Here is a 25,613-nt window from a genome sequence, read left to right as displayed (position 1 = left end):
ATCTTCCATACCCTTCTTAGGATTTATCATTGAGGAGGGTAGACTCAGACCGGACCCTGCTAAGGTCAAAGCAGTAGTAGACTGGCCCACTCCGGTGTCCAAGAAGCACCTCCAGAGATTCTTGGGCTTCTCTAATTTTTATCGGCGATTTATTCGCAATTTTAGTCGCGTCGCGGAGCCACTTACGAGGCTAACTTCTACTAAGGTTCTGTTTGAATGGACACCCGATGCTAATTCCGCGTTCCTAAGGCTAAAAAGATTGTTTACGTCAGCTCCTGTGCTTTGTTACCCTGACCGTTCTCTCCAATTTTTTGTTGAAGTGGACGCTTCTGATTCAGGTGTAGGGGCCGTACTCTCCCAGCAATCTACCAGCGACCAGAAGTTGCACCCCTGTGCTTTCTTCTCTCGTCGCCTATCCCCTGCCGAGAAGAATTATGACATTGGCAACAGGGAGCTTCTGGCGGTCATCTTGGCCCTTCAGGAGTGGAGACACTGGCTGGAAGGGGCGGAGCTACCATTCATCGTCTACACGGACCACAAGAACCTGTCCTACTTAAGGACCGCACAGAGACTGAACCCTCGCCAGGCCAGGTGGGCACTATTTCTGACCCGTTTTAACTTTATCATCACTTTCCGACCTGGTTCTCAGAATGGGAAGCCCGATGCCCTGTCCCGTGTCTACTCTTCGTCCTTGGAAGATTCCTCACCTGAACCTATTGTTCCCCATACCCACTTCATTGGGGGACTCCAGTGGGACATCGAGCGGCAGGTCTTGGAGGCCCTGAAGTCGGACACATCTCCGCGGGGCTGCCCACCAGGTCGGCTGTTTGTGGTTCCTCGGCTCCGTTCCAGCGTTCTGGATTGGGCACATGGGTCGAAGATCGCTTGCCATCCAGGCATTCGTCGCACCAGTTTTATCCTCTCCCAGCGTTTTTGGTGGCCATCCATTCTGGCAGATACGAAGGCGTTTGTGGCAGCATGTCGGGTCTGCTCCCGGAACAAGGCATCCCACCAGGCTCCAGCAGGACTGCTACACCCATTACCCATCCCCTCCCGCCCGTGGTCACACATAGCTGTGGATTTTGTCACAGGACTGCCCCCCTCTGAGGGAAGCGACACCATTTTGACCATTGTGGACCGGTTCTCGAAGATGGCCCATTTCGTAGCCCTCCCCAAGCTGCCGTCTGCTCTTGAAACAGCCCAATTATTAGTGCTCCACGCTTTCCGGCTGCACGGCATCCCCACTGATGTTGTATCCGACAGAGGGCCACAGTTCTCCTCGGCCGTCTGGAGAGCATTCTGCAAGTCTCTGGGGGCCTCCCCTAGCCTATCCTCCGGCTACCACCCTCAGAGCAATGGACAGACCGAGCGGACCAACCAAGACCTGGAGGCGGCCATCCGGTGCACTTGTCATCAGCAACCCGCAACCTGGTCTGAAAGTCTCCCTTGGATAGAATACGCTCACAACTCTCTCATTAGCTCCGCCACCGGTCTGTCTCCATTTCACGTCGCCTATGGTTTCCAACCCCCAGTTTTTCCTTCTACCCAACCCAATGCCGACGTACCATCCGTAACGGCACACCTGCGTCGGGCTCACCAGGCTTGGCGCAACACCAGGGCTGCGTTAAAAAGAACATCGGCCAGGAACCAGGCCTTAGCCAACCGACATCGCACACCAGCCCCACACTACCAGTTGGGACAGAAGGTCTGGTTATCGTCTCGGGACCTACCATTGGCCACCGAATCTAGGAAACTGGCTCCCAGGTTCATTGGACCATTCCCCATTGCCAAGATCATCAATCGTGTGGCAGTCAAGCTCCATCTCCCTAGATCTCTCAAGTGCCATCCTGTTTTTCACGTGTCCCGCATCAAGCCTGTCTCATCCAGCCCACTCAGCCCTCCGGAGGTACCGCCTCCTCCACCCAGGCTGGTTGATGGTCACCCAGCATTTACTGTAAACACCATCTTGGATGTGAGAAGAAGGGGAAGGGGTTTCCAATACCTGGTGGACTGGGAGGGGTACGGCCCAGAGGAACGGTCATGGATTTCTAGATCGCTTATAATTGACAAGGACTTGATCAAGGACTTTTACGTTCGATTCCCAGACAAGCCAGGTAGGCCGCCAGGAGGCGTCCGTTGAGGGGGGGGTACTGTGGTAATCTGTAAATGTCCTTGCCTATTTCTATTGTCTGCACCATGTTCACTCTCTCTCTCATCCACAGTATGGAGTGCAGCTGACGCAAGGCAGCAGCACACACCTGAGCTTGATTAGCAGCAGCCTATTTTAACTGGCTGCTGACGGCCGGTGAGCGCCGGAACTTTGCCATTGCTACCAAACGGTTGGTCGTGCAAGAGGACTCACTAAGTCGCGAACCTTTCACCTCAGGTTGGCCCGTTTAATCCTAGCCTTGTCTAGCGTTTTATTTTGGTACCTTGTTTTATCACTTCTCTCATGAAGTATATTTTTCCTAGCCTTGTCTAGCGCCTTTAGTTTTGTGTTTTTATTTTACTCTCAGTAGTTTGTTACATGGTGTGTTGTGTTTTCCACCATCGCCATTGTTTTGTTTTGCTACCTTGTGCTTCCGCCAAATAAAGAGGAAGAACAATTGAAAAAACCCAAACTCGTCTCTGCATCCTTGGGATCCACATCACCACATCCTAACAGATGAAATCTTAACATTGCAACACATGCCAATACGGCCGGGTTAGATTAGTGAAGTGCAATTTAAAATTTCCCGCAAAATATTCTGCTGAAAACGTCTCGGTATGATGACGTTTGCGCGTGACGTCACAGATTGTGCGGACATATTGGGACAGCATTGTGGCCAGCTATTAAGTCGTCTGTTTTCATCGCAAAATTCCACAGTATTCTGGACATCTGTGTTGGTGAATCTTTTGCAATTTGTTTAATGAACAATGAAGATAGCAAAGAATAAAGCTGTAGGTGGGATCGGTGTATTAGCGGCTGGCTGCAGCAACACAACCAGGAGGACATTGAGTTGGATAGCAGACGCGCTACCGTGAGTACGCAGCTTTGGCTTCCAAACATTTGATCGCTTTCTCGTACATGCGTGCCGCTATGTGCATGTCACGTACGTAACTTTGGGGAAATATATGTGCTGTATGAACTTTACGGAGATGAACGGTACTTTGGGCTGTGGGATTGAGTGTGTTGTCCGGGTGTTTGAGTTGTATTGGTAGGTTATATGGATGGGAGGGGGGAGGTGTTTGTTATGTGGATTAATTTGTGGCATATTAAATATAAGCCTGGTTGTGTTGTGGCTAATAGAGTATATATATGTCTTGTGTTTATTTACTGTTTTAGTCATTCCCAGCTGAATATCAGGTCCCACCCGCCTCTCACAGCATCTTCCCTATCTGAATCGCTTCCACTGCCCTCTAATCCTTCACTCTCACTTTCCTCACCCACGAATCTTTCATCCTCGCTCAAATTAATGGGGTAATCGTCGCTTTCTCGGTCCGAATCGCTCTCGCTGCGGCTGGCCATGATTGTAAACAATGTGCAGATGTGAGGAGCTCTACAACCTGTGACGTCACGCTACTTCCGGTACAGGCAAGGCTTTTTTATCAGCGACAAAAAGTTGCGAACTTTATCGTCGATGTTCTCTACTAAATCCTTTCAGCAAAAATATGGCAATATAGCGAAATGATCAAGTATGACACAAAGAATGAACCTGCTATCTCCGTTTAAATAAGAAAATTTCATTTCAGTAGGCCTTTAATACATTTATTTATTTAATGTTTGGCACAGCCGGACCGGAGCAGGAGGGGATAGAAAGAAGAAAAAAGGAGGACACAGGGGTAAATTGCGGGGACAAGAGGGGTTAAGATGGAGACAACAAAAACAACAACAGAACAACATCCGCAAATACGATATTCATAATAATCTAATCAACAGTTACACATTTTTTAATGGAACTGATCGATGATTATTTGGATGCTGAGACAACTAAGGCAAACTATTATGCACTACTTGGCTGCAACCAGCAGAGACACTGTTGATTCAGTTTCAACCACAGGGTGATTAAAATTAACTTATAAATTATTAATTCTAATTGTATTTTTTTCCTAATTTTTTGTTTTGTTCTTTAATAACAATCCTAAATTATCAGTATTTGGGAGATTGTTGAAGATTTGATTTTCACGCGCACGTATATGTGCCTTTTTAAGCGGTACCTTGATGCCACTGCAAGATGAATAATGGTTTTCTTGGTGACAGTGATACTAGTTATCTGAAGATAATTAACTGGCCTGATCGCTCCCCTTTCTCAGAACCATCCTCAGAAACAGCATGGTGTGAGCTCTTGCATATACTGTAGCTTCAGAATGAGAGACAACATTCTTATTAAGCTTCTTGCTGAAGGAACTAGGGCTGGGTATCATGGCCATTAGGACAGCACACACTTGTGTGCTTCAGTAGCACATCATTTCACTCAATTAAAGACAAATACATTTGTAAACATTAATTTTTTATCTGGGTGTTTTTGTTTTATATCGTGTCTCTCTGGACTGATCTTAACTGCTCATGTAAGGAACGAGATTCACACATCGCACTACATCAAATCATTATTTCCCCCATAATTTAAAGGCCTACTGAAACCCACTACTACCGACCGACCACGCAGTCTGGTAGTTTATATATCAATGATGAAATCTTAACATTGCAACACATGCCAATATGGCCGGGTTAACTTATAAAGTGCAATTTTAAATTTCCCGGCAAACTTCCGGCTGAAAACGTTTCAATATGATGACGTTTGCGCGTGACGTCAACAGTGGAAGCGGAAGTATTTGGAGCCCATTGAATCCAATACAAAAAGCTCTGTTTTCATTTTAAAATTCCACAGTATTCTGGACACCTGTGTTGGTGAATCTTTAGCAATTTGTTTAATCAATCAATCAATCAATCAATATTTATTTATATAGCCCTAAATCACAAGTGTCTCAAAGGGCTGTACAAGCCACAACGACATCCTCGGTACAGAGCCCACATACGGGCAAGGAAAACTCACCCCAGTGGGACGTCAATGTGAATGACTATGAGAAACCTTGGAGAGGACCGCATATGTGGGTAACCCCCCCCTCTAGGGGAGACCGAAAGCAATGGATGTCGAGTGGGTCTGACATAATATTGTGAAAGTCCAACACATCAGCGAAAGTCCAGTCCATGGTGGGGCCAGCAGGAACCATCCCGAGTGGAGACGGGTCAGCAGCGTAGAGATGTCCCCATCCGATGAACAGGCTAGCGGTCCACCCCGGACCAGAGCCGAAAAGAAAAGAAAAGAAACGGCAGATCAACTGGTCTAAAAAGGGAGTCTATTTAAAGGCTAGAGTATACAAATGAGTTTTAAGATGAGACTTAAACGTTTCTACTGAGGTAGCATCTCTAACTTTTACCGGGAGGGCATTCCATAATATTGGAGCCCGAATAGAAAACGCTCTATAGCCCGCAGACTTTTTTGGGGCTCTGGGAATCACTAATAAGCCGGAGTTCTTTGAACACAGATTTCTTGCTGGGACATATGGTACAATACAATCGGCAAGATAGGCAGGAGCTTGACCGTGTAGTATTTTATACATAAGTAGTAAAACCGCAAAGTCGCATCTTAGGTGCACAGGAAGCCAGTGCAAGTGAGCCAGTATAGGCGTAATATGATCAAACTTTCTTGTTTTTGTCAAAAGTCTAGCAGCCGCATTTTGTACCATCTGTAAACTTTTAATGCTAGACATAGGGAGGCCCGATAATAAAACGTTACAGTAATCGAGACGAGATGTAACGAACGCATGGATAATGATCTCAGCATCGTTTGTGGACAAAATGGAACGAATTTTAGCGATATTACGGAGTTGAAAGAAGGCCGTTTTAGTAACACTCTTAATGTGTGACTCAAACGAGAGAGTTGAGTCGAAGATAATACCCAGATTCTTTACCGAGTCGCCTTGTTTAATTGTTTGGTTGTCAAATGTTAAGGTGGTATTATTAAATAGATGTCGGTGTTGAGCAGGACCGATAATCAGCATTTCCGTTTTCTTAGCGTTGAGTTGCAAAAAGTTAGCGGCTGAGTACAATCCGGCGTGTTGGTCAGCTTTAGGGGCATGTAGAGTTGGGTGTCATCCGCATAACAGTGAAAGCTAACACCGTATTTGCGTATGATGTCACCTAGCGTTAGCATGTAAATACTAAAGAGCGCAGGGCCAAGAACCGAACCCTGGGGAACTCCGCACATTACCTTAACATAGTCCGAGGTCACATTGTTATGGGAGACACACTGCATCCTGTCAGTAAGATAAGAGTTAAACCAAGACAAGGCTAAGTCTGTCATCCCAATACGCGTTTTGATACGCTCTAATAAAATATTATGATCAACAGTATCGAAAGCGGCGCTAAGATCAAGAAGCAGCAATATAGATGACACATCAGAATCCATCGTTAGCAATAGATCATTAGTCATTTTTGCGAGGGCTGTCTCCGTAGAGTGATTTGCCCTGAAACCGGATTGAAAAGGTTCACAGAGATTGTTAGACGCTAAGTGTTCATTTAGCTGCTGTGCGACAATTTTTTCGAGGATTTTCGAGATAAACGGAAGGTGGGACACCGGCCGGTAGTTCATCATGAGGTCAGGATCGAGGTTAGGTCTTTTGAGTAGAGGATGAATAACCGCTTTTTTGAATGCTAGGGGAACAGTACCAGAGGAAAGTGATAAGTTTATAATATTTAACACTGATGGACCTAATAAAACAAAAAGCTCCTTGATAAGTTTCCCAGGAAGTGGGTCAAGTAAACATGTTGTTTGTTTTGTCCCATTTACACATTTTAACAATTCCTCCAATGTTATTTCATCAAAGAGGGAGAAACTATTTTGGAGGGCAGTGTCCGTCGTATATACAGTCGTATTTGTGTTAATAGAACCCAGTTGTAGCTGAGATGCATTGTCTTTAATCTCTTTTCTAATGACTTCAATTTTCTTATTAAAGAAATTCATAAAGTCATCTGCTGAGTGGGTGGAGCTACTGGGAGGAGTCCCTTGTTGGGTTAGCGATGCTACTGTACTAAACAAAAATTTAGGAACATTTTTGTTGAGGTGGATGAGATTTGAGTAATATTTAGCTTTAGTTGAGGTAAGCATGCGTTTATAAGTTATTAAACTATCACTCCATGCTTGATGGAAAACCTCAAGTTTAGTCGCACGCCATTTGCGTTCCAGCTTTCTACCTGATAATTTCTGAGCTTTAGTTTCTTCTGTAAACCATGGGGTACGCCTTTTAGGGGCCCTTTTTAGCTTTAGCGGTGCTACACTATCAATGGTGTCGCGCAGGGCGTCGTTAAAGTTGTTAGTGAGGTTATCAATAGAGCCCACATAATTTGGGAATGGTGCCATTACCGAAGGCAGTAGGTCAGTAAGAGTCGTCGTTGTGGCAGCATTAATGTTGCGGCTGCTATAGTAGTTATTATTATTATTATTAGTTTGTTGACAATGAGTCAGAACTTCGAATTTTATAAGGTAATGATCGGACATTACTTTAGTGTACGGGAGTATCGTAACTTTGGAGGTGGTGACACCCCTGATGAGCACTAGATCTATCGTATTACCGTTGCGATGCGTGGGTTCATTTATTATTTGTGTAAGACCACAGCTATCAATTATAGTCTGGAGCGCCACGCATGGAGGGTCCGATGGGGTATTCATATGGATGTCAAAGTCTCCCATTATGATTATATTGTCGGCGTGCGTCACTAGATCAGCAACGAACTCTGAAAATTCATTGATAAAGTCCGAATAGGGCCCTGGGGGGCGGTAGATGACAGCCAGGTGTAGAGGCAGCGGTGTGACGAACCTCACAGTAAGCACCTCAAACGAGTTATATTTATTATTTAGGTCCGAGGTAAGGCTAAAGTTTTTGTTGTATATTAGTGCAATACCCCCACCCCTTTTAATGGGACGGGCAATATGCGTTCCCGTATAGCCAGGAGGACACGCCTCACCCAGCGCAAAAAATTCGTCTGGTTTGAGCCAGGTCTCGGCTAGACCAGCGACATCAAGATTGTTGTCTCTAATGACTTCATTAACTAATAACGTTTTGGAAGACAATGACCTTATGTTTAAAAAGCCCATATTATAGGTAGTGGGCTGTTTTGAGGAGTTTTTGTTGAAAGTATCCGTAGTAGCAATATTAATAATGTTACGTTTATTATGCGTAGTGCACTTTAAATAATTTCGACCATACCTAGGAATTGATATGACAGGAATTTTTAGATTGTTTGCCACCTCAGTAAAATGCATGTCCACCTCTGACGCCGAAAAAACATTATGTGAGTTGTATATTATTCTAAGAGAATTGCTATTTGTGCAGGGATTATCCAGCCTGGCGCTGGCTAGTTCTAGCTTAACAGACTCCTTATTAGCGCTTCTTTGTGGATTAGCATTTAGCTTTTTCGTTAGCCCCGCTAACAACAACGCCTTTAGCTTTGTTGTTAGCCCCGCCCAACACCCCCGCTTCTGCTTCCGAGCGCACCGCTTACGTCTCTTTCGTTGACGGTCTCCGCTGGTAGTGGACGCCGCTGCTTCAAAGGCCACTGCTGGATGTAGCTCGCGAAGAATTCCCAAGCTAGCGAGTAGGTCCACCGTACACGCATCTTTCAGCCCAAAATGGCCCGATCTTTCCACATCCAGAATCGTAAGTCGGTCGTAAGTGATCACGGAGTGAACACGCTGTGAGCCAGCCATGAAATTGACTGAATTGAGGGGTATTTTTGCCAAATCGGTCTACACTTCCAGGAGCGCTCGCAAGAAGCTGCCGCCATGAAGCGCCGCCATCTTGGAAAAAAATGAACAATGAACAATGGAGACTGCAAAGAAGAAAGCTGTAGGTGCGATCGGTGTATTAGCGGCGGACTACAGCAACACAACCAGGAGCACTTTGAGGATAGCAAACGCGCTAGCCGAACGACCTCACCTTGACTTCCTCCGTCTCCGGGCCGCCAACCGCATCGGTGATCGGGTGAAGTCCTTCGTCGTACCGTCGATCGCTGGAACGCAGGTGAGCACAGGTCGTGATGAGCAGATGAGAGCTGGCGTAGGTGCAGAGCTAATGTTTTTAGCATAGCTCTGTCGAGGTTCCGTAGCTAAGTTAGCTTCAATGGCGTCGTTAGCAACAGCATTATTAAGCTTCGCCATGCTGGAAAGCATTAACCGTTTATTTACATGTCCAGAGTTTGGTAGTATTGTTGATCTTCTGTCTATCCTTCCAGTCAGGGACTTATGTGTTTTGTTTCTATATGCAGTAAAGCCCGATGCTATCACGTTAACTCAGTAGCTAAAGAGCTTCATCGATGTATTGTCGTGGAGATAAAAGTCACTGTGAATGTCCATTTCGCGTTCTCGACTCTCATTTTCAAGAGGATATAGTATCCGAGGTGGTTTAAAATACAAATCCGTGATCCACATTAGAAAAAGGAGAGAGTGTGGAATCCAATGAACCCTTGTACCTAAGTTACGGTCAGAGCGAAAAAAGATACGTTCTGCACTGCACGCTAGTCCTTCACTTTCACGTACCTCATCCACGAATCTTTCATCCTCGCTCAAATTAATGGGGTAATCGTCGCTTTCTCGGTCCGAATCTCTCTCGCTGCTGGTGTAAACAATAGGAAAATATGAGCAGTCCTTCCTCCGGTGTCGTCACGCTACTTCCGGTAGGGGCGATGCTTTTTTTTATCAGAGACCAAAAGTTGCGAACTTTATCGTCATTGTTCTATACTAAATCCTTTCAGCAAAAATATGGCAATATCGCGAAATGATCAAGTATGACACATAGAATGGATCTGCTATCCCCGTTTGAATAATAAAAAAAAAATTTCAGTAGGCCTTTAACTTGCACAGTAACACCAATGCATTCTTTTTTTCAGCCAAAATAATTCACATTGCTAAGTTAATTTACTAACATTCATTCCACTTATGCCAGCATGTCTGGAGTCACCAGACGACACACAGCACGTTAGTCTCAGCCAATCGTCACAGCCTTATTCAGAATCACCTTCATGTGTCAAGAACATGAGTATGTACGAGAAATCTGACTTGGTGACACACACACACACACAGTCTGTGCTTGTAGTCGTGTTGCACAGTGTAGGGGCGGAGCAGAATCATAATTGTCCATAAGAATACAATAAAGAGAGATAAAGTATTTATTACTGACACAAGCCCTCAGTTATCGGCTTGGAGTGCTTGCTTTGGAATTGTGTAGGATTATTTTCATGGTTGGTTTCAACATTAGTTCAAAATTGATATTACAGCATTGATTTCTAGTGAGTTTCAGGCAAACAATTATATCTCTTTTGGGAAGAATTATAAAGCACATTAGATTTTAATGTGCAACACATGCATTCTGCTAACCTTGCTAATTCTTGTGTCAGTACGCTAATTACACGCCATCTGGCATTTCCCCTGGTAAAATTCTCTCCCACTCCTTAGACTCAGTCATGTAGATTGCAGTTAATTTCCAAGTGACGACTCATGCATACTTTTTCATGAAAAACAGGGAGAGTGATGGTGGGCTGGCTGGCTCCATAAAATACAGTATAGTCTGAGGTTGGGGGACTGAAGGGTGGAATTCCGACAAGACACCTTGGAGGCCATCTCTAACCGTACTCATTAACAATGACGAGCATTACTTCAAGCATGAGTAATTTGATTGTGAAATTTAAAACCAAAGCACGAGAACTGAAGTGTGAACAAGAAAGGATGCTTGTTTTATTATGGTGCTCTCTTTTATTAGATGTGCTATTCTTTGTTTTTTCATTTCCCCCCCAAACAATACCCTAGAAGCATCAGCATTCAGCAAACAAAAGAGATGACTGCACTCATGCTTGAATCGTCTCCGTAATGAAGGTGCAGAGCTTGCTACCCGAATGCCTGCGGCTGTCAGATCATGCCTTTGCAATCACATTCAGAAATTCACACTTCAACAGTAATCATCACTCTCACCACTGTTGTGTGACTTCTCCTGGCCTTGGGTTTCTCTCGCAAATAAATATGTCATTTTGATCTATGTACTGTAGGTACTGTACATGCTACATCATATTGTGGGCTCTGACCGAGCAAATCAACATGTTTTAATAAATAGAGAACAAATAGGAAGGAACAGCTCTCAGAAGAGTCTACTCTGTAAAAAAAATTTTTAAAAAAATCCGCACAATTAACGGTAAAATACCATCAGCTGTGGTTGTCGGACTTCACTGATTAAAATACAGTCACGGGGTATAGCACATTACGGTATGTTGATGTCGAATCTGTTATTTTACAGTTGATAACAATTTTTGCTTACAGTAAATTACTATGAAAGAACTGATAAAAGTGTAGGGATGATGTTCGAAATCGGTTCTCCCGGTTGTTCGATAAGAAAAGAACCGATTCCATGGACTCAAATCCCTTTTTGAGAACCGGTTCCCGTTATAGAGGCCACTATAGTAAAGAAAAATAGTTGGTTCTTTATTCGAATCCCTGGGAACGAATCCCTTCCCACGTAAAGGAAATGCCCTGTGGGACCTGCAATGTTACGCCCATTTGATTGTAGACTCTTACTGACACCTTGTGGCGATAAGAAAATACTACGCGTCATTAGTTTGAGCACTTCCGGGTTGAGACAATTGAGAAGTAGACAAGTTGTGTTAGTTCTTACAAGCCTTGGAAAAGATAAGTCTGTAAGTAAACTCTTTAACTTGTTTATGTAACTCAATATTAAGGTGGAAAATGGTTAAATTTGATACTAAGATGTTTATTGAAAAATGATTTTTGTGCACTGTTTCAATGGCTGTTTTGAGGACTTACAATGGCTGCCAGTCGTGTATTTTCACCATCGAAATAGTTTCAACACTCAGAAGTATTTGTTTGATGATAGTACTGTATATTTGTGTGAAGCTATTATTTAAATATTGTATATTACATTTCAGTATGTTAATTGAATCACATAGCTTATGCATTTGTCATTGTGTGTATTTCAGTTTAAAAAAAAAAAAAAAACAGTCCAGTGCAAGACAAAAGTAAAGATAGGAAAAGACAAAGCAAGATCAACAACAATAAAGAGCCTAAATGGATTAATCTGCTTTGGATTGTTTGTTAGCTGTCTGCCAAGCTGTATAACCTCAGCACGTATAGTGAGGGCAGAACAGGCAATATGCAATTATTGCCAGGCATTGCTCTCATGTAAGGGGTGGTAAGTGGTGTTCTTAGTGTTATAGTGTGTGTAGCTAGTATGTTCCAATAGCAGCAGAAGTGCACTTTTTTGGAGAGCTGTATTATTTTCAGTTTTGTGCCCAAGGGACTGATTTTATTTAACACTATAGTATTATTTATACACCGATAGTGATCACAGAGACAGGTTGTTTTTGTGTTACTGTATATATTTGTTTTTCTGAAAAATCCCACTTAATATACTTTGGGTAACAACAGTCAATATGTATTTATTTATTTTATTTAATTTTTTTCTTATAAAATAAAAGTGAGCTTTTGGTAAACCAAATATTGTGTTTTTTTCCATATACAACAACCTATCTGGATTTGATAAGAGAATCGATAAGGAATCGGTTCGATAAGAGGATTCGATAATGGGCTCGAACTCGATAATTTCTTATCAAACATCATCCCTAATAAAGTGTTAACCTTTTTACGAAAAAACCTATAGAATTTACAGTAAAATACTGGCAGCTGTGGTTGCCCGGAATTTACCGTAAAACAAATTGTGGCCAATTTTAGTGTTGCCAATAAGCCTATCCCCAGGTGGGAGGAAGCCAAAGTACCTGGAGAGAACTCACGCAGTCATGGGTAGAACGAGCAAATCCACACAAAAAGATCCCTAGATAGAATCGAATCCAGGACCTTCTCACAACAAGGTACTAGCGCTAACCACTGCGCCACCGTATCTTTGATTGATTGATTGAAACGTTTATTAGTAGATTGCACAGTTCAGTACATATTCCGTACAATTGACCACTAAATGGTAACACCCGAATAAGTCTTTCAACTTGTTTAAGTCGGGGTCCACGTAAATCAATTCATGGTATCTAGTATCTGCAAAATGCCAGTGTTTCCGAGACAGTTCCAGTACACTTAAACACACAGGGTGGTTCATTTCGATGCAGTTCACAATGAAGCACATAGACGTAACCCCTCAATGTCTGAAACGACTTGCTACATTTAAAAATACAAGAAAACATGTTGGAAGCCAAAAGTTAACTAGGCTAATGCTTTAACACAAACCCCTAAAACAATTAATTTATGCTGTACATTTAAATTAACAATCTCCAGAATATTTAGACAGACAAACGCCATACATTTTAGAATATAGATAGATAGATAGATAGATAGATAGATAGATAGATAGATAGATAGATAGATAGATAGATAGATAGATAGATAGATAGATAGATAGATAGATAGATAGATAGATAGATAGATAGATAGATAGATAGATAGATAGATAGATAGATAGATAGATAGATAGATAGATAGATAGATAGATAGATAGTACTTTATTGATTCCTTAAGGAGAGTTCCCTCAGGAAAATTAAAATTCCAGCAGCAGTGTACAGAATTAAGATCGAATGTTATATTTTTATATGTGCATGCTTGTGACATTAGAGTATTTGCAAATGCATTGTACAATTTTTCATTATTCTCACATTAAAGACACGTGTTTTCTACGTATAAGAACCATAGTAATTTAGGTTATCTACTGTTTCTTTGTTTGCAGGAATTCACTGCATTTACTACTGTGATAAACTATTTTTGATTGTACGGTGTTTTACTGTTGCTATTTAACAAATGCTTGCCATAGTTTTCATGGTCATTTTTGACAGTGTAGATAGTGTAGTCATTAAGTATTTGAAAGTCAAATTTCCTTATAGCCCCCACCATTCTTCCCATGTAAGATTTTTCTTATCCAAATAGTGCAAAAAGGTATTTCAGGAACACATCCGTGTTATCAGGCCTAAAAGTCTGTCTCAGACAGGCATCAAAGTCAATCTATTTTTAAGAACTGAAGCCCATCCATCCATCCATTTTCAACCGCTTGTCCCACTCGGGGACGCAGGGGTGCTGGAGCCTATTCCAGCTACGCTCGGGCAGAAGGCGGGGCACACCCTTAAAAGGGTTATATACAAATAAGCAAACTTTGGTTTAGAGACCAAATTCTGGCTAAAATGTATGCAAGTGGATCTCATAATGAGGAATGAAAGCCCAGACTTACCACTGTTGCACTTCTTTCTCTGTAACTGCAAGAGAAATACAAAGTGGCAGTTAGCTTGCAGCCAAAAGTTCTTTAAAAAGGAGTTTTCTAGCTCAGAGGAACAAATTCATAGCATCATTTGCTTAGTTGTTCTGGACACAAAACATGCAGCGAGATGCACTTCAGTAAAAATAGCAAGCAGTCTACCTTGAACAGATGATTAAGAGATTGTACAGTGTTAGAGGGAATGAAGAAAATATAACTACAATGTGCAATTCCTGTAGGAATTGCGTGTGAAAGCCCCGATGCTGAACTGAAATGCTGATGGGATGTAGAATGACAGAATAGTTTGAATATTGAAAATGTTTGAAATGTTGAAGAGCTAAACCTGACCTAAAACTGAGTATCACATACCATGATTTTTAGGTGTAAACATACAAAATTAGCTTAAAAAATAATAATCTAGCAAAAAATGTTAGCATGCTAATATAAGAGACATTAGCATACTTCAAAGATGGCACCAAGTATAAACATTCATGTTTTTTGGTCTCAATATAAATAATGAGCTAAAAAGCAAGCAAAAAATGTTAACAGGCTAACGTTCTCATAAAAATGCTGACAGTTAATGTACTGGACAGCTCTTTGATTATCAAAAACATGATTTTTAGGTTTAAACATACAAAATTAGCAAAGAAAAAGCTAGCATAAAATGTTAGCATGCTAACGTTCTCACAAGTATGCAATTACTTGCACGACAATTCCGAGTATAACAAACCATGATTTTTAGGTTTAAACATACAACATTTGCATAAAAAAGCTAGCATAAAATGTTAGCATGCTAACGTTCTCACAATTATGTTAACATGCTAACACATGTGAACTGTTAGCATACTTGCATGACAGCAGAGAGTATAACAAATCATGATTTTCAGGTTTAAACATACAAAATTAGCAAAAATAAACTAGCATAAAACGCAAGCATGCTAATGTCCTCACAAGTATGTTCACAGCTAGTGAAGTGAAGTCAATTATATTTATATAGCCCTTTTTATCTATTATATATTGACTCATACATAGTGAAACCCAATATCTAAGTTACATTTAAACCAGTGTGGATGGCATTGGGAGCAGGTGGGTAAAGTGTCTTGCCCAAAGACACAACGGCAGTGACTAGGATGGTGGAAGTGGGGATCGAACCTGCAACCCTCAAGTTGCTGGCATGGCCACTCTACCAACCGAGCTATACCGCCCCAGTTAACGTGCATTGGCAAATCAGATGAGAAATGTAGGATATGCAGAAGTTTGCATATTGCCCATTCATTGTTAATGGGGAGAAAGTTCGGAAAATTCCAGGAAAACCGGGAATTTGGGGAAAGGGAAAACATGTTTTGCCTTAGATATCGAGGGTGAGTAGTGTGTGTGTATGGTTAAACGGTCCATATCGGGTAAAAAATGGGACACATTTTTGAGAATTTTGGCCATTGCAGAATTTTCAAAATGTCCATTCAAATTCTTCAGGGCAACCTAAAATCATCAGCCCGGAGGTTGGGTCTTGGGTGCATTTGGGTGTTCCAACAGGACTGACCCCAAACACACGTCAAAAGTGGTAAAGGAATGGCTAAATCAGGCTAGAATTAAGGTTTTAGAATGGCCTTCCCAAAGTCCTGACTTAATCGTGTGGACAATGCTGAAGAAACAAGTCCATGTCAGAAAACCAACAAATTTAGCTGAACTGCAACAATTTCGTCAAGAGGAGTGATCAACATTTCAAGCAGAAGCTTGCCAGAAGCTTGTGGATGGCTACCAAAAGCGCTTTTTTGCAGTGAAACTTGCCAAGGGACATGTAACCAAATATTAACATTGCTGTATGTATACTTTTGACCCAGCAGATTTGGTCACATTTTCAGTAGACCCATAATAAATTCATAAAAGAACCAAACTTCATGAATGTTTTTTGTGACCAACAAGTATGTGCGCCAATTACTCTATCACAAAAAAATAAGAGTTGTAGAAATTATTGGACACTCAAGACAGCCATGACATAATAATAATAATAATATTGGATTAGATTTATATAGCGCTTTTCTAGACACTCAAAGCGCTCCACAGAGAAGTGAGAACCCATCATTCATTCACACCTGGTGGTGGTAAGCTACATTCGTAGCCACAGCTTCCTTGGGGTAGACTGAGTTTGCGCCTACGGCCCCTCCGACCACCACCCATCATTCACCAGTGTGAGCGGCACCGGGGGCAAGGGTGAAGTGTCCTGCCCAAGGACACAACGGCAGCGATATGGATGTCAAGAGGCAGGGAGCGAACATGCAACCGTCAGGTTTCTGACACAGCCGCTCTACCGACTACGCCATGCCGCCCCGTATGTGTGTATATATATATATATATATATATATATATATATATATATATATATATATATATACACAGTATATATATATATATATATATATATATATATATATATATATATATATATATATGTATATATATATATATATATATATATATATATATATATATATATATATATATATATATATATATATATATATATAAGTATATATATATATATATATATATATATATATATATATATATATATATATATATATATATATATATATATTAGGGGTGTGGGAAAAAATGTATTCGAATCACGATTCTCACTTTGTGCGATTCAGAATCGATTCTCATTTTTTAAAAATCGATTTTTTTTATTTTTTTTTGATTTTTTTTTATTAATCAATCCAACAAAACAATACACAGCAATACCATAACAATGCAATCCAATTCCAAAACCAAACCCGACCCAGCAACACTCAGAACTGCAATAAACAGAGCAATTGAGAGGAGACACAAACACGACACAGAACAAACCAAAAGTAGTGAAACAAAAATGAATATTATCAACGACAGTATCAATATTAGTTACAATTTCAACATAGCAGTGATTAAAAATCCCTCACTGACATTATCATTAGACATTTATAAAAAAAAAAAAGAACAATAGTGTCACAGTGGCTTACACTTGCGTCACATCTCATAAGCTTGACAACACACTGTGTCCAATATTCTCACAAAGATAAAATAAGTCATATTTTTGGTTCATTTAATAGTTAAAACAAATTTACATTATTGCAATCAGTTGATAAAACATTGTCCTTTACAATTATAAAAGCTTTTTACAAAAATCTACTACCCTGCTTGCATGTCAGCAGACTGGGGTGGATCCTGCTGAAATCTATGTATTGAATGAATAGAGAATCCTTTTGAATCGGGAAAATATAGTTTTTTAATCGAGAATCGCGTTGAATCGAAAAAAATCGATTTTGAATCGAATCGTGACCCCAAGAATCGAAATTGAATCGAATCGTGGGACACCCAAAGATTCGCAGCCCTAATATATGTATATATATATTAGGGCTGCGAATCTTATATATATATATATATATATATATATATATATATATATATATATATATATATATATATATATATATATATATATATATATATATATATATATATATATATATATATATATATATATATATATATATATATAGCATATAAATATATATGCTTATGCTGCAAAAATGGCATATAATCAAAACCATATAAAAGCATAAAATTGTACCTTTGGTGATTTCTGCTTGTACAGAGGCTATCAAGGCAGATAGCTTTAATTTGTACATTTTTACCTAGAGAGCATTCACGTGCCCCTGGCATTGAATGTCACAGTCAATCTCATGACTGTCAGCCAAGCAAATCTACCATTAAATTGGCCTCTAAAGTCAATGCAGTCAGAAGTGGAGCGGGAGTTTACCATGGCTTATTGTAAAAAAAAAAAAATACTTATATAACTCAGTCAGAGGCAACGGGCAATAATGCGATCCGTCCATGCAGTCAAGCGCAGCGCCCGTTCGGCCGGTCGACCCTGGAGGGTCCGCTAGAACCCTTCCCGTTTGCACTCTGTCACTGTGAGACTCTTTATGCCTTTGACAATGCAGAAGAATCGTCACGCTATTAGATGGGCCAAGCCTACACCCTGGAGACATTTAAATATGACCGCTGGTGGTTCAGTGTGATGCGGGGCTGAAAACCTGCCGGGAAGTCATTCTGGCCTAATCTGGGCACTTTCCATCGGACCGATGATGATTTTCCGGTTTTCCAATGTATACATGTTATTACAATGTTGGATACTCGTGTTAAACAATGACAAAGTGTTAAATCATAAGGATCATGTATTTGAAGATTAAAGGCCTACTGAAACCCACTACTACCGACCACGCAGTCTGATAGTTTATATATCAATGATGAAATCTTAACATTGCAACACATGCCAATACGGCCGGGTTAACTTATAAAGTGCAATTTTAAATTTCCCGCTAAACTTCCGGTTGGAAACGTCTATGTATGATGACGTATGCGCGTGACGTCACGACGGCAACGGAAGTATTCGTACCCAATGTGTCACCATACAAACTGCTCTGTTTTCATCGAACAATTCCACAGTATTCTGGACATCTGTGTTGGTGAATCTTTTGCAATTTGTTTAATGGACAATGGAGACTGCAAATAAGAAAGTTGTAGGTGCGATCGGTGTATTAGCGGCGCACTACAGCAACACAATCAGGAGGTTGTGTTGTGTTTGAGCTGGATAGCAGACGCACTACCGTGAGTACAGCTTTGGCTTCCAAACATTTGATCGCTTGCCCGTAAGTGCGTGTCGCTATGTGCATGTCACGTACGTAACTTTGGGGAAATATATGTTTCTTGCCGACTCTGATGGTGGCCGGGGTGTCGTCGAAAGCTACAACGCCCGCCGCCGCTCCGTAGTTAGCTTCAATTGTTAAGCTTCGCCAAGCTGGAAATTATTAACCGTGTATTTACATGTTCATGGTTTAATAGTATTGTTGATCTTCTGTCTATCCTTCCAGTCAGGGTTTTTTAAAATTTTGTTTCTATCTGCATTTGAGCCCGATGCTATCACGTTAGCTCCGTAGCTAAAGTGCGTCAACGATGTATTGTCGTGGAGATAAAAGTCACTGTGAATGTCCATTTCACGTTCTCGACTCTCATTTTCAAGAGGATATAGTATCCGAGGTGGTTTAAAATACAAATCCGTGATCCACAATAGAAAAAGGAGAAAGTGTGGAATCCAATGAGCCCTTGTACCTAAGTTACGGTCAGAGCGAAAAAAGATACACCCTGCACTGCCTCTCTAGACCTTCACTCTAATGTTCCTCATCCACAAATCTTTCATCTTCGCTCAAATTAATGGGGTAATCGTCGCTTTCTCGGTCCGAATCTCTCTCGCTCCATTGTAAACAACTGGGAATTGTGAGGAATCCTTCCTCCTGTGACGTCACGCTACTTCCGGTATACGCAAGGCTTTTTTTTATCAGCGACCAAAAGTTGCGAACTTTATCGTCGTTGTTCTATACTAAATCCTTTCAGCAAAAATATGGCAATATCGCGAAATGATCAAGTATGACACATAGAATGGATCTGCTATCCCCGTTTAAATTAAAACAATTCATTTCAGTAGGCCTTTAATCATTCAATCGACTGAGAAATGAAAATAAATAAATAAATGATAAATGGGTTATATTTGTATAGCGCTTTTCTACCTTCAAGGTACTCAAAGCGCTTTGGCAGTATTTCCACATTCACCCATTCACACACACATTCACACACTGATGGAGGGAGCTGCCATGCAAGGCGTTACCAGCACCCATCAGGAGCAAGGGTAAAGTGTCTTTCCCAAGGACACAACGGATGTGACTAGGATGGTAGAAGGTGGGGATTGAACCCCAGTAACCAGCAACCTCCGATTGCTGGCGCGGCCACTCTACCAACTTCGCCACGCCGTCCCCGTAAAATAAACTTGATAACTTTGCTTTCAAATCGGAAACGAGAGGGTTCACTCTGAGCATTACTCTCAGCATCTGAGTGTCTTTATTCAATGGCGAAATTAATTGAATGGAGTGAATCCTCTTGTCCGTCATCCACATTTTTTGTCTCGGTGGACGGAATAATTACCTTACCTTACACAAACAGGATAAACTGGTCGCGACTCGCTAGTGAGAAGCACCGTGAGGTAAAATTAGGAGCTAAAACGATAATTGCAAAGCCAATGTCCCTGTGTGGGAATATTTCAGCTTTAAATGAGTGATCAACATGAGCCCATTAACACGTATGCCCAATTTGTTGGAAAGTGAACAAAAAAACCACACCAACAAAACAAACTAGCAAACCTAGGTTTTACAACTGGGGAAAAAAAACTGCACTTTATGTTGTTTAATATTTATTGAAGTGCAATTATTCATAACACCGTTTTAGAGTCAATGTTATTTTTCATTGTTCAGTTATTTAGGATAATTAAGTTATTGACCTTCTAATTACAATAGTAAAAAAACTAATGAAAAATCTAAGTTTGATAGGAATACTTGCATTATTATAACATAATGATTACATTAGTGCTTTTTTTTTTCTCAAAATAATGCTGACAATAATATTGTTTATCGACAATTTGTGGGACGATATATTAACCAGCAAAATGTATTATCAGCCCAGACCTATTGGACGTGAGCTTGCAGGCAGTTTTGGATGCCTCTGAACGTTGTGTTTTGTAGTCTGCTTTTAACAGTGGGAACACTTCGATGTTACAGTGGGCTAGAAACACTTATGTGGGTATAGGTCGTATTCAGTCACGTGACTTTTTCTGACCTTCTTACTTCCGGTGAACGAAGTGGCCAACTGAAACTAATACAGCTACTGTGCGGCAAACAGTGTGCAAACAATCTGAGTCCGCAAAAGGCTTAGATCTTACAGCTAAAAGTAGATACAAGCAAAAAATGTAACTATGCAATAGAATTGATCCCTATTTTTTTTCAAAAAAAAGATCAGTCTCGTTCCCAGACATGTCGAACTTGGTGCTCCTGATGATATTCTACACAACAAAACAGATTAAAAGCTTGGAAAAGCGCGGAGGTCTAAGATTTATTTGCGTGTGGCTGGGTCAAGGAAATTAGTATTAAGACTCTCCCGGATAAATCATGCATCGTTTTTGCTCGAGTAAGGTTGCATTTCATGATTTAACTTTGCGTCTTGCAAAACTTGGAGTATCACTCAATATGTCATTATGTCCTGGGCATGACGTTAAAGTGCATCCGGCAGTGGAGGCTCCTCTATGGGGTCTTGGGGCACTAGGAGGTTAACCCCTTTACTACTGTTACCCCAGGTGGCCCTTGGCAAAGGCCTAGTACCTGACTGCCCCCTAGCCAGGGATACGGTGAAGACCTCAACGGCGGAGTAAGCGGCGGAAGACAATACATTTAAGAACTACCACAACAGCTGCGATGGCAGAAGAAGGCTACAGCAGAAAAGGGTCCCCAGTCCTCTTGGACTCCATGCCACTGGACCCTGACCCGATTCTGTCAAGGATCGTGTGGTGACTGTCTGTGCACCAGTCTGCCCACGTTAAACAAAGTCACGCACAGGCATCCTCCATAAAGGGATACACCCCTACCAGGAGGATCGTCATACTCGTTCGAGTGACCGCCGATGATGATGATGATCACTCAATAGCATTGATTCACAGTTTTTCATTTCCCCATTATGTTAACCACTCATAAAGATAATCGGAGACACCACGGAGAAGTGACCACAGCTTATTAAAGCTGCATGGCTGGGTAAGTTTAGGCCATGAGTTTTGTTGTTGTTGCACGCAACGGCGTCCTCACAAGTAGGTGTGGCTTTCCTGGTCTTTATCAAAATATAACTATAGATCTCAACGTTGTATATGTGCTGAAACTTTTATTTATGACTGCTGCCTTTGGCAAAAGTTTATTAACTCATTTCGGTTTTGCTCACATTTGCTTTCTTTTATTGAGACTTGCCAAGTTGGTGGTTTACGAAAACAAAATGTGATTAAAGAACTCCGTAAAATAAAATAAAATATAAATAGGTAATAGATAAAATATAAAAATATCAAGATATATATATGAAATACTAAAACGTTAAGAGTATATCAAACAAACCTTTAACAAAGTGGTCACTGCAAACTTGTGCATTTCTCATCATTGCTTTGTAAAATCCTGCACTCTTTCGCACTTCTTGAAGTACCTCTCGAGGAACTCTTTTTCACGATTTGAAGGGTTCAAACAGCCTAAAACAAGCATAGGACATTTTTCTTCGAGAAAGGCAAAATGCCACTTAGAACAGTTTGACGACAGATGGTCTCTTGACCGTCACTTTGAACCTCACATATTTTATTTGTTGTATACGCTTTCAGTCAGCCCGCTCCTTCTCCTCTGCTTCATACTAAAGCTGAAGCTGCAGCCTGGAGCCTCCCCAGACATGCCATCCCGCCTGCTATAATGTCCACAAAAGAAAAAATACTTATGTGTTTATTTGTCCACGACATTTACATGTGACTGTTTTGTCAACATGGACCAGTACAAAGTTGGCGCTAAACTGCTGCTGTAAAACGGCATAAGTTAGAGTTAAAGTACCAATTATTGTCACACACACACTAAGTGTGGTGAAATTAACCCCTGCATTTGACCCATCCCCTTGTTCACCCCCCTGAGAGGTGAGGGGAGCAGTGAGCAGCAGCGGTGGTCGCGCCCGGGAATCATTTTGGTGATTTAACCCCCCCAATTCCAACCCTTGATGCTGAGTGCCAAGCAGGGAGGTACTGGGTCCCATTTTTTTATAGTCTTTGGTATGACTCGGCCGGGGTTTGAACTCACGACCTACCGATCTCAGGGCACACACTCTATTCCGACATTAACACTTGGTCGTGTTGAAATACCACAAGAGTAAGCTGTAAGTCACACTTTCTCAGTGTCCTAACGATTTATTTTGTGTAAAAGCGGTTGTCTGTGTAATGTTAGTATATGCAGGAGGCTCAATTCAAGTTGTCAATCAAGCTATGTTAGGTTTACAACATAAATATATATATATGGCTACTGTATTATTTTTATCTAATGGTGGCATGTGCACAATAACACACAGTGAGATATGCTATAGAGTTTATCTACATAAGAAAAGAGCAGTAATGTCTTCAAAATACATAACTGGACAGTGTATGGGGGCATGGCATGGAGTGGTTCATATGCTTCTAAGTAGACAGCCTCTCAAAACTAACCAATTGCAGGCATATCAGAAAGGGGGTTGAAAATGTGACTATAGAGCAAAATTCACACCAAAGTACCGTATTTTTCTCGCCTTTTGTTTATTTTTGGTTTAAGCGTTAGATACCTTTTTACCTGCAAACCATCGTCGTCGTTCCCGACATCTACAAAGTAATTAGCTACCGTATTTATCGTAGTATAAGTCGCTCCGGAGTATAAGTCGCACCGGCCAAAAATGCATAATAAAGAAGGAAAAAAACATATATAAGTCGCACTGGAGTATAAGTCGCATTTTTGGGGGAAATTTAATTGATAAAACCCAACACCAAGAATAGACATTTGAAAGGCAATTTAAAATAAATAAAGAATAGTGAACAACAGGCTGAATAAGTGTACGTTATATGACGCATAAATAACCAACTGAGAACGTGCCTGGTATGTTAACGTAACATATTATGGTAAGAGTCATTCAAATAACTATAACATATAGAACATGCTATACGTTTACCAAACAATCTGTCACTCCTAATCCCTAAATCCCATGAAATCTTATACGTCAAGTCTCTTACGTGAATGAGCTAAATAATATTATTTGATATTTTACGGTAATGTGTAAATAATTTCACACATAAGTCGCTCCTGGGTATAAGTCGCACCCCGGCCAAACTATGAAAAAAACTGCGACTTATAGTCCGAAAAATACGGTATATCCAATACATGCCATCTCCACCACAGGGAAGTGTTTAAATGTAGATTAGAATCACCATAAGTCCCCTTTAAGTGTGAATGTGCTCGTGTCTTCTCATAGAATAGAATAGAATGGACTTTATTGTCATTATATTTGCATATAACGCGATTAAGGACTCCAATTTAAGGTGCGGTCGTGGGAACAAATATGGGATAAAAATAAATTTCACAAGAAGTAATAAAGATAAAACTAAGAATTGAAATAAATAGACTACTCTCCAATTAAAATAATAAGCAATCCTGTACAATATACAAAACAATATACTGTACAATATACAGAACAAGACAAGAGTACCGGAGTGTACTCATGTTGGGTTTGCAATGACTGCACAATGTCTAAATGTTTTGCTTATAAAGACGTCACTGCATCTATATAGCAAAGCTGACAGCTCTCACTGCAGGCTAAGCTTTGGTTGGTTTTCTGTCAACACAGGCAATTCTTTTGCAGAAAAAGCACCCTCCTTCTTTTTATCCAAAGGAACAAAGGGACACTTAGATTGAGAAATGTCATTTGTCCCTAATGAGTCAAGAACCAAAGAAAAGTGGTGACGAAAACAGCAGACAAAGCTTCTCGTGGGAGAACATGAACAAGAGGCATCTGGATGTAACGTAAGATTGATGGGAGTCTCAAGTCAAGAAGAAAAGAAGAAAAATCAAGAGAACAACATAGTGTTCCTGTCAGTGATGCTAACCAGATAAGATCCTAATTAGACTATATATCCCTTCCCTGCTCAAAGAGGGCAATTAGGGTATGGAATGACAGAGAATGTTTGAGAGAGAGCATAAAGGACAGCAGCTAGCAGGCCAGCCTAGCACAAAGCATTGTCTTCCTCCACAGCAATTTCCTGCTGCAGCAGCCCTCCTTGCCTCCGCTGTGGAGAGCACCGCCACGAAAATAACACTGTCATTAAGCAGCCAATGGATGTCAGCCCCCACTCACACCTGCAAATGGCACTGCTCAAATGACAGTAATGACATTTATAATGATAATGCTGTGCTCCAGAAATAACACACACATGTGGTGTCTTCCCCTGTAACCTCATTTTAGGTAATCATCGAACTGATGTCAAATCTGATTGACAATCAAGGGGCAGAATGTTAATGTATGTTAATGTTATTTTACAAAGACTGGAAGTAACTCGGCAAAACATGACCGTGCATCAGACTGTGCTCAAATGTTTCCCTTCCTTCAGACATAATTTGTCTCAACAAGGTAATACGTGAGGCTTTCTTGTATTTGTCTGTACTAAAAACAATTCCCTACATGTAAGGTGCATGACTTGCATCTACAACAGTGGTTCTTAACCTGGGTTCGATCGAACCCTAGGGGTTCGGTGAGTCTGGCTCAGGGGTTCGGCGGAGGGCAAAACGCACCCGACTCATCGTGTAAAAAAAAATTCTCCCTATCGGTGTATTACGAATACGGCAACAGCAGAAGTCAGACTGATTTGCAAGTGTGTAATTTGT

General features: G+C 41.0%; 1 protein-coding gene across 5 annotated transcripts in view; it reads right to left on the bottom strand.

Annotated features, from left to right (window-relative positions):
- The window catches only part of ncs1b (neuronal calcium sensor 1b), a 91,076-nt gene that overhangs the window by 24,409 nt on the left and 41,054 nt on the right, over positions 1 to 25,613 (bottom strand). For all 5 annotated transcript variants that reach the window (XM_062051106.1, XM_062051108.1, XM_062051105.1 and 2 more), the window contains one exon: positions 14,263 to 14,287. In XM_062051106.1, coding sequence (XP_061907090.1) covers positions 14,263 to 14,287 — 25 coding nt within the window. The remainder of the gene's footprint in view (positions 1 to 14,262; positions 14,288 to 25,613) is intronic.

Source organism: Entelurus aequoreus, linkage group LG06 (assembly GCF_033978785.1).
Source record: "Entelurus aequoreus isolate RoL-2023_Sb linkage group LG06, RoL_Eaeq_v1.1, whole genome shotgun sequence".
NCBI lineage: Eukaryota > Metazoa > Chordata > Actinopteri > Syngnathiformes > Syngnathidae > Entelurus > Entelurus aequoreus.
Note: the sequence above shows the minus strand (reverse complement) of the source record. Positions and strands in the feature narration are given on the sequence as shown.